The 10,858-nt window shown below is 39.1% G+C and overlaps 2 protein-coding genes across 2 annotated transcripts in view; one reads left to right on the forward strand and one right to left on the reverse strand.

Annotated features, from left to right (window-relative positions):
* The window catches only part of nbeal1 (neurobeachin-like 1), a 38,470-nt gene extending 36,461 nt beyond the window's left edge, over positions 1 to 2,009 (reverse strand). The window contains 2 exon segments of the mRNA XM_035678065.1: positions 1,077 to 1,415; positions 1,945 to 2,009. Of these exon segments, the coding sequence (XP_035533958.1) occupies positions 1,077 to 1,127 (51 nt within the window). The 5' untranslated portion in view covers positions 1,128 to 1,415; positions 1,945 to 2,009.
* Positions 2,010 to 7,603: 5,594 nt separating this feature from the next.
* LOC118339840 lies at positions 7,604 to 10,101 on the forward strand. The gene is made up of 5 exons (XM_035677615.1): positions 7,604 to 7,671; positions 7,800 to 7,822; positions 7,915 to 8,023; positions 8,934 to 9,107; positions 9,273 to 10,101. Exons 1-5 carry the CDS (start codon positions 7,669 to 7,671, stop codon positions 9,903 to 9,905), a joined length of 942 nt encoding a protein of 313 aa, XP_035533508.1. The 5' UTR covers positions 7,604 to 7,668; the 3' UTR covers positions 9,906 to 10,101.
* The last annotated feature ends 757 nt before the right edge of the window (positions 10,102 to 10,858 follow it).

Consider the following 10,858-nt stretch of genomic DNA (forward strand, 5'->3'; position numbering starts at 1 on the left):
GAGAGACACACACAGAGCTACACATATATATTTAAAAGCTTCTCTCGCAGCGTCTCTTTCGCCTCACGCAGGGAGAAACATTGGCCCAGCGGACCCTGGCTCACAGCCAGGATGAAATGAAATGATCCCGCCTCGCAGTGTAATGCTTAGTCAATGCAAATACACATTCCTGCTAGAACAAATGCAATGTGTACACTTGCAGCGATTGCTGGCATTTTCACAAGTGGCCGTGACAAGTGCGCGTGGGTGGCAGTGTGTCTGAATACTTCTGTTATAAACCCCAAACACCACCAGCATTAGATATTCATTTATGTGAGCCTGAAAGCTTCCATACTTCTCAGGGTGAGGATTATTCGACGTTATAGCCTAAACTTGCAGACAGCAGCTTTGCTTTTAAGGGGGTGAATACCTCAGAGAGGGTTGAGTACTGTGTGTGTGTGTGTGTGTGTGTGTGTGTGTGTTACTGTGAGAGATTACTGAGGGAAGTATGTGTGCGACTGCAGCCAGGCTCACGTGAGGAGAGGCTCAGGCGGGGCGCTTTGATTGGACGCCAGGACGAGTGCACGCTTTATCGCCAAGTGAATTAAATCTACCCAACAGCTGACTCAAGGGGTGCTGTCTCTACGAGAGTGTCATTCATTCAGCTCCACTGTAAAAACAGAGCAGCGGCCTACATGCACCAGTAACATTAAAGTTACATTGGCTCTCTGCGAAGTAATTATTCATTTATGAGCCTAATGAGTCCCCTACCAATAGATCCTTTAAGATCTGCAAGCAATTTCATGAACTGGAGTGTTTTAGAGCCCTATAATGTTTTACATGCTGTTTCAGAGGCTTCTGTAGCCGGAAAAAGTGTAATGTAGTATAAAAAGATGCCACAAAACAATGGCAATCTGACTGCTATAGCTTTGAAATCTCATAGTGATACATGAATTACTGCTAACTATAGTCTGCCACTGCATTTAAGCTCAGCGGCAAGAAAGAATAACCTCTTAACCAGGGAGGAAATGTCATCATACTGTCCATTACTCCACCTCAAGACATTTCCCTGGGCTGTGTGTGTGTGTGTGTCTTACCTTAGTGCAGTAGAGCATCCAGACCTCATACAGTCTCTCCTTGGACGCCATGGTGCCAGTGAGGGGGTCGTGTCCACCGAGGTCACTTCCCTGGCTGCTTCATGGTCTCTCAGTCATGAGCTGAACATCTCCCGCTGGCATCCAATGCTCAACCCCATGACAACCAACTCTGGCAAGGTGTAACGAGATAGATGCAAAATGGACGGCGGTAGGTAGGTAGGTATGTAGGTAGGCGTGTTGTGGCAAAACTTTCCGAAAATTAGTCCATGCCAGAGGAGAGCTGTGCAGTCCCAGAGAGCTCCTGGTGCAGCTGGGCCTCTACTTCCACTCCTGCAGCTCCTGCGGGAGAACCAGAGGGCATTCCCAGCAGCTATATCACAGACAACAACAACAGCAGGCTATTAAAACACCAGAGGCGGATGCTTTTTGTCAGTGGCTTCTTTTCCTGGCTGCTAGAGAGCAAACAAAATACCTCCAGTAACGCTACTCCCTGTGCACTTTGAGCTGCCCTGCTGGCTCCGACACACTGAAGGCGAACTACGCGGCAAACAGCATTAATAATGTCCGCACAACGCCTCCGGTTGTGCTCGGCAAACACTACCGTATCACTCGACCTTACCTGGCTGAGTTAGCTCAAACGCTAGCTGTCCAAAAAAAAGCCTATTTCTATTATTTTTTGTTTTTTTTTCCAAGCCTTCGTTTCTCCTCCTCCTCCTCCTCCTCCTCCTCCTCATGTGACAGAAACGCCTCGTCCTCCCAGAAGCCTGCCCGGTTACAGAAGCCTCACGTAACGGAGAATAAACGCGTGAATACCTGATGAATGTGAGTTCAAGACGTCGACAAACTGAAGACCCCTCACCTCACTCACCTGTGTGAAGAGCAACTGTCACTGACGCCGCGTCTCCACAGTGGACGTCAATGCGTCAACTTCCTGTCAGAGCAGCGTCGGATTTATTTCAAAATAAGAGAGAGCTCAGCCTGGAAGCACAAGGTTAGAAAAACAGCTGCACGAGTGTAGCAGCAGGGGTTGGGAGGGTTGTTTTAAAATTGTGATCTAATACAATTAGTAATTATCTGGTAAAAAAAAAAAAATTTAGTCAGTAACGTATCACAACTTTACTTTACATTACTTTTGGTTTATGTAATGTAAATACAAACAAGAGAAAAGAAGTGTCAATTAGAAATACTGATGCAAGACAACATAAGATAAGACAACAGAACAATGCAAATGGTAAAATAATGTAATGTAAAAAATTTATAATCAGCGTATTTTTAAAGAAAAACTGCTAAATAATCCCCATTTTTACTAAATATAACTGTACTCTGATCACATTGTTTTTCTGTAACTGTAATGGATTACAGTTACCTTTTTTCTATCCTGATTACATAACTCAGTTACATGTAATCTGTTACTTCCCAAGCCTGTGTAGCGATGACATTTTTCTTTGTTTTTCTACTATTTCTCTAAAGTTACACTATCCAGTAACAGAATTTCGATAACAGTTAACAGTTAAGTGATGTACTGTGTTTAAGAATATTTTAGAAGACTTTTTCTATTGTTTATTATTTCAAACTGAGTCAAAGATAGCAAGGTTGTCATTTACAGGAAAACAATATGGCACATTCCTGCCTACTGTGATTGGAAAGTGGAAAGATACCCTGGCCTGCAACAGAAAATCACTTTTTGTGGAGTTGCTGTAAAAAAAAACTAAAAAAAAAAACTCATTATGAAATCAAAAGTAAAACCAAAAGTTCGTAAGACTTGTATTATGGTTTTAAAAAAACATACTTAGAAGAAAAATATACTTTAAAGTATTTAAAGTATTAAATATACTTTAAAGTATTTAAAAATATACTTTAAAGTATTTAAATATAGTTTAAAGTAATTTTACAGCTGTATTTCATCAGCTGTATTCTGTTATGTGGTATGCACGATGTAAGACGAACCTTTAATTTGGTAGGCGAACCGGATACAGAGACCAAATTCACTGCAGCAACTGGCACAAAAATACTACCAAACAAACATAAACATAATCAGGCTTAAACTACAGTTTCTACACAGCATGCGTGTTAATCTTATATCGTATTTGACTTACAATGAGATAAAAACAATAAAACAGAATATGTGGCTTGTCATATTCATCATAACGCTCGGCGTGTTTGCGACAGTCTGCCCACTTTACGTTGTCGATGTGGAGCTATGTGGTTGCTAAGGGCTGTGGCGTTGCTGAGCTCCATCGGTTTGTTTTGATGCTGTATTGCCACCTAGTGGGGCAATTGTTCTGTACATGTTCCCCTTTAGAAATGTAAGATGGATTGTGCAAAATACTTCTATGGCATGATTTATTTGATTATTTATTTATTTTTATTTAAATTTAAAAATTTATTTAATAAATTACCATGTTGGAACAGATCGTTGAGATGTAGCTGTATGTCTCTTTCAATATACTTGTGTATAATCCTATTTATCTCTCCAGTTTTACCTTTAGGTGCACATCCGCAACCTTTTATACACACTCAGATGTTCTTTTAAAATTTGCTAAATAACTGGAGAGAGAAGAAAAGTAAAGAAAAACAAAGAAGGGAAAAAACTAATTTAAAAAAGCACATTAAAATACTCTAATATAATAATTCTCTCCCTTTTTATACCCCTCACACCTATCCTATCGCAGCTCCTAGCCATTTTCTAGTTACAGCTTTGTTGCTTGCAATTGACATTATCATAAACATACATGTGTCTCCTAATCTTGTGTCCTGTGTTCATTTCCCTGAGGTATAGTATGTTAAACGTGAGTGGACATTTCACCCTCAGTATCCTCTCCACACATCTTGGTTTTTCTTATGTGCTGGAGTTCATGATCATCAAGATAGCGAAGAGCAGGTTGTTTTCCAGTTATCCACCAATATCACAATGTTTGCCTCTTTCTCCCACTTTTCTTTTAAACATAATGTAATCTCCTTTTGAGCTCCTGTATACATCTTAGAAATTAACTTCCTACCATACTTCACATGCAGAGGTAAACAATGTGATAATTCCTAACTCCATCTCATCTAGACTCCTCTCTCTTAATGTTTTAAACCTCTTATCAGTTATCAATTACCTGGTTATACACCAATGACATTAAACATTATGACCACCAGCTTAATGTGTCCTAGACCTGAGTGGTCATAATGTTTCATCACATAGAAACGATGAAAGAAAAGGCATGAGACTGAAGGCGTCACTCCACTGGCTTTTTTTGTTGGACTAAAACCATTGACAGTATTTATAAAATCAGAGGACGCACTGTTTTCAGTAAATGACTCATTAAATAAATATAAAGGAATGGGTCACCTTTGCAGCTGTGTGTAACTACACTGATGGACAAACTTGTACTAAAACATGAGTCTACAGATAAAATAATATAATATAAATGCTGAGTGACTGCTACAGAGATGGAGGATTGTCCTGGGTTGAGATGAGAGGACCTGCAGGGAGCAGGATGAACACAAGATCACTACAGGAGACATGAGAGAGGAAGAAGAGGAGTTTTAATTCAGCAGCTCAGAGCAAAACATCACCACACACAAACATTTAGACATTTATGGCAGCAGCTGACTACATAGGTTAGCGTAGTTACGTCAAACTAACGTCAGTTTCCTCGTTTAGACCCGCCCCCTTTTAGAAAATTTAATTACATTTTATTTTTTTATATGGGAATTTTAACTGATAAGACTTTAAAGGAAGATGTCGACAAAGTAAATTGAATCCAAAATACATGTAAAATATTTACTGGTTAGATTATAAGATCTGCGTCACATTCTCGTGTTGCCTTCAGAGACACTGGGACATATTGTTATTTACGTCTGTAGAATAAACCTTACATACATAAACTGCTTAACGTCGTAGAACGAAGAAAGACACCATTTACAGGAGTTTCTCTGAAGTGTTTTGGAAATAAGAAATTAAAAACGAGTGAAGCTTTGAGAGGTTCATTAGTCCTCCTGCTGTCCGATGGAAATCAGACCAACATGTGAGGAGAACTTGAAGGCAGCACCGGAGCGGGGAGTGGCGAGAGTACAAACAGACCCAAACTGTGAGCTGATAGCGTCATTTACTTGAGGATCATTCAGTCTGTACTCCAGCTGTGGTAACTAACTCTTATTGGACTTTGTTTGTTATATTATATTTGTGTCAGACTTTATATTTATTTATATTTATTTGTTAATAATTAGATTTAAGTCCGCCATGTCTGTTAAAATAATTGAGTAACATTATTGGTGATTATGGAAAACAGTGTTGTGCCTGTTACGCAGCTATCTAAACATTGTTTACGAATTTAAAATCCTTAAATGCGATTATAGTTTTCACATTTAGTATGAAGAGGAAGAACAAATGTCGACTTCTGTTACTTTCGATTTTGCTGTTAGAGGAAAGGGACTATTTCTTTGCTGATACATTGTGCGTAATATATAACATAACGCACTGAAAGCCAAGAGCCAACTGTAATACAGTATTCTATTGTATTTCTATGAAAGGTTTTGACTATTTTTCCACCACTACTGTTAATAATGCAATGTTGTTTTAGGTGGCAGAGACTCAGAGGAAGGATGGCGACGCTTTGCCCGTAAGAACCAGTTTTATGTTCTGATCATGGAGGTCTACATGAGTTATGACATATAACAGGATACCTGTGAAGAAAGCTGAGTCTTGTTTCTTGTACTGATGCTATGCTGCCATGTTTTTGTAAACCTTTCTATCTTTCAGCCCAGCATCTGATATGCTTGCTTCACTGCAAATGAAGAGAGGTAGGCTATGTGAAGGTTACACTGCACACATCATAAAAACCTTCTATGATAAGTATTTTCTATAAAACTCTTCTTGCGTTCCAGATCCAGATTACCTTACACAGATGTCAGACTTTGTGTTCAGATACAAACACAAAACGTTCGCCTTAAACGGTCCAGCTGGTGCCATAATGGAGATAGGAGACCTGGATGACACCATTTACAGAGGGAAGCATGATGAGGTGAATGGGTGGGGGAAATTCTTCCTTCCAGAGATCGTCAACATGCAGGTTGTCGGCGTAGTGGAGGGGACCTCGTTCCCGTGTGACCAGCTGGTTCTGATGACCTGCGAGGACAGAAAGATGTACGCCTACGATGGAGAGGAGCTTCATGAGGTGGCTTCATGCTTTGAGCAGCTATGTGCCGAGGGGATAGAGTATCCAGCATCCAGGAGCTATTACGAAGGAGAGGCCTTCAAACATATGGTGAGAGGTTACAGTTCAGTTGCTGGGAACAAGCAGGGCTTTGCCTTTGATGATTGGTCACTTGTGGACATTAACAGGGTTTTCTTCTGTTGTGTGTAGAGTAAGGAGGACTGGGATAAAGTGAAGAAGGGCGATGTGGGGAAGAGTTTGGACCAAGCGCATCATAAACTGGTGACAGCAGAAAAGTCCAAATTCCTGCAGAGTCTCAAATCCTAATGTGAGTTATCTTTGCTGCAGGTTAAAGATAAAAAACTTCCTAAGAAAGTTTTATATGTATATATATATATATTTATATTTAGTCTTTATGATATTAAGTGATGTAATTTGTTTCCTCTGTCTCTCTCCAGGAGCCAGCAACGGATGCATTTTGTTTGCCTTGACAGTTGTTTGATACGTGTAAAAAAAAAAAATTGTAAATAAACCATGAAAACAAATAATGACTCAGTGGTTCTTAATCTAAGCACGTTTACTTTTTTGTTGGAATCATCAAGGAAAACTCTGAATGAATCCGGGAAATGAATGTGATGGATGCAGAGTCAGTGTATGGTTTTTGAAAATGATGTGAGATATCTGATAACTAGGTGATTATGGGAAACTGGAGTCCTTTTTTTTTACACCCTGGAGACAATGAAAGAACTTGTCAAAGCTTCCTGCTACAACAAAATTCACTGTAACATTTTTCTCTTGATATTATAAACAATATCAAAGGAGGATCAACAGAAATTATATTAACTTATTTTTGCGAACCACAGAGAATTAACTGGGGCTCCTATTGGCCAGATATTATTCTTTTTAACCTTTTAAACACATTAAATAAATATATTATTCCTTTGTGGTATTGTAAAGTTTAATGAATGCATATTCATTTAACAGGGGAGGTTGTAATGAACAACAAAGCACAAGATATAAGGGAAATTGGTTTTAGACTGAACTTGGTGACTTGCTTTAATAACTGAAAGGAGAAGATACATCCAGACCCCACAAAATACAGAAATAATTGCAAAAATGGGACCGACAGACACAATTAAACCCTGAACTATATGTGCCAGTCACAGCTACAAGTTGTGTTCATGTACAAGTCAGACAATCATAAAACATGCAGGAGTGCCAGATTAGCTGTAACTATGAGCATGGTGTACTGAAAGACTTCATTCTCTGTCTTGTAGTGGGGAAATCAGTACTTTGACATGCAGGAGAACAATCACATGATAAATATCTCTCCAATCTATTTGTGTAAGCATTCAGTGGCTGTTCGGTTTCTAAATGACAATAAATAAGGAGTGGTGCTTGGTATGGGGGGGGTATTTCTTACTTTCTCTTTCATCTTCTCTTGAGCTACAATGGTGAGTAGTTGCTGTTTTGGTTCTTTGCAGTTATTTTACAGCATTATGATTAAATTCTACACAGCTGATTTATTTTCTGTCGCCAGTGAACTAACTGTTGTAATGTGTGGTGTTTCCATTTGCATCAGGCTGCTGCACACAAGATGACGAAGTGAGTCAGCCGATTTACTGAAGCACAGTTGGTTACTGCTGCCTTCTGCAGTCTAATTCCCTCCCAACTATAACTATGTTTGTTCTTTATAGAGAGGAAGCATTTCTGAAAAAGAGAGAGACTTTCAGAAGGAATGCTTTCTGGATTATCGAGGAAATGGTGGGACTGAGTCCACGACATCCGTCAGTGTTGGTAGATGAGGTATGTCTGATGGAAAGTGTGGTGATCATTTGAAATTGTATGTTTTTTTACATAATGTATCGTTGTGTTATAGCACGGGTCTCAAACTGCCGGCCCGCTACATTATATCAAATATATAATATATATTATAATAGAATGTAGCCCGCGTTATTATTATTAGTTAAATGAGTTAAAGGGTGACCCGATTGATATTCGCTATAATTAGTTTGATCGCTATCTCCATAAATCAGCTGACACAACGATTTTATTCCACAGGGAGTTATTCAGTCTTTGACAAACACAAATTTTTTTTCACAGTCAGGGAGTGGTTTGGTATTTTGCAGAGAAACAGAGAGAGAGAGAGAGAGAGAGAGAGAGAGAGAGACGTTATCTCATGGATGGATAGCAGGCAGGTTTCACTCATGCGACCTCATTGTGAAGTTGGAAAGCTTTATGGAAACCGCCTGCTGACAGGAGGGACAGACCACTGTCTTGTGATACATGGAGAGGGAGCGGTATGTGTAAACTATAATAAAGTTGATTTAAAAAGGAAGAGGTGGAGCAGCATTTGTGTGAGTGTCAAATATTTTGTGAGTAAACACTAAAACACCAAAATAAAGTAGAGAATGAATTAAAGTAATGAACATTTTTTTGAAAAATGAATTTTTTTTTATTTGTTTGGTGCAAAATAATAAAAAAGGTCAGAGGTGCCTGCAAATGTGTGCAAAGGGTTGATAAGAAGAGAGCAGATGACATTTACAGAATATTTTTTTGTACTTAAATGTTAAAGTGGCCCTCCTACGAGATGACATTAGCAGTAGTGGCCCCAAGCCAATTTGAGTGTGAGACGCCTGTGTTATTGTGTATTTAGGATACATGATGCTTTTCAAAACAAAAAATACATCTACTTCAATGTGTTTTAAATCAACAGGTTCTCCACAGCATCTTCTTTCTGGGAGGGATCTTCACTCCACCATATTCTCCAAAAGATATTGTGAGTGATGATGACATGCTGAACAAGCTGAAGGGCCGCTACCCTCGGCCCTTTGAACTCTACTCCTCTCAAGTACCCAAGCGGAGTCCAATCTCATGTGTGCTGGACATGGTAAGACTATAGTTTGTCAAAGGATAATACAGTTCTGTTACTTGTCAAGCTGTGTATAGCTGCCTCTTCACCCCAATCATAGTGTTTAAAGGCAAAGCATGACTCAGTAAATGATACCACGTTTAGGGATAACAGCAGCTTGAAAGTATTTGTGATTGCTTGCAGATTGTACTCCTGACTGGACAAGAGAAGGAAGACCAAATAGTAAAGAAGCTGCGAGAGCTCATTGTTAAACTGAAGGAGGATGAAGCAACAGATCTGATCTCCAGCACCATTTGCGTCTCTCAGCCAAACAAGACCCGCAATTCACACACATACTACGGAGTCTCCATGTCCACCTCCGGTCCTAATCCCGGACGAATCATGATCGCTGCATCTTGTCTGAGCAACTGGGACAGTTACGTGGCTGGTGCAGTGATGACCTACTATCCAAACAAAGAGAAGAAGCTTTATTTTGATGGAACCATCAAGCTTCCAAAGCAGGTCAGGTGCGAGGCGTTCAGCCTCACTAAAGGGGGAGAAATGCTTCCGTGCAGATCGTGTGAAAACTTGTTTGGTTTGACACCAAGTGACACAAAGGTATGGCCGTATGGAAACTGTGCCGAAGCTGAGAGCGTGAGCAATTTGCTCAAAAATGAGAAGGAAGTGAGAGAGCAAGCACAACCAAAATCTCCAACGTGCACGGATGCGAACAGGGAACAAGCAAGGGAGAGCGTCTTGAAAGAGCTTAATAAAATTCTCCGCATGGTGCAATTTAAGTGGGACAAAAATTTTTACGCCCCACAAGTTCGATCTTAAATAGCAGAGATGATTGGATGCTAAAAATGTATTGTACAAGGATTATGGGACCATGTGATTCTTCTATCAGTAAAACCTTCTCTGTAAGCTTTGAGGCACTGCTTACTTCTTTGTTGACATGAAATTCATGTGATCACAGTTGTAAATCTAATGTGTTAACTACTTCCTACTGTAACAATAAAGATATGAATGCATTCATGGCAAAAAAAAAGTGAACTTGTTGTGTGTTTACTGTTTGAATGAAGCATGCAGAAGATACTCAGCAACAACCTTTAACAAAATGATATGCTTATTCTATATAATCTATAAAGACTATAAAAACTGTTTAATTAAATGAAGGCACATTACGGCTCGGACTAACTTCTCTGTAACCTGCAGCACAGAAACAGCGTCCACTAAGTTTTGCGTTTCCATGACCAGTTTAAAGGTTACATATGTAAGATTTTGAAACATTTTATGTATTATTTTCATTTATTCATCAATTTCTATTGCCAGTGTGTGAACGGGTTGTTTACACTGTTCAGATTTGGCCTGCTGTTGTCTGCAGTGTGAACGTAGCCATGGTCTGACACATAACAATAATTTGTGTCTGATGTGTCTTTTTCCTCAAAATGAGTAAAATTTCCACATTAAAATCCATAAAATGGCTTTTTCAAGAATCTATTAGTATACAATTTTTTTTATTTCTTAAGTTTTCCTGCCATTCTCAGTGTGTGTGCACTGGTGGCTTCAAGTTTCTGTCATACATGTATAAGTATTCTGTACAGAGAAGCTCAAAAATCCAACTGGAGGAAAAAACCAACAACAGATTTTTTTTTTTTTAAAACGGTACTTGTGTATATATTATATATATATAACTTTTGAGAATGTGTCCTTTCAGTGTTTTTTTTTTTTTTAGAACATAAAATGAACATAGAATGTTCTGGAGTTCCATACCTTTGATGAGTTCATAC

The sequence above is a fragment of the Morone saxatilis genome, unplaced genomic scaffold (genome assembly GCF_004916995.1).
Source record: "Morone saxatilis isolate NCDOM2014 unplaced genomic scaffold, NCSU_SB_2.0 Contig6, whole genome shotgun sequence".
Lineage (NCBI taxonomy): Eukaryota > Metazoa > Chordata > Actinopteri > Moronidae > Morone > Morone saxatilis.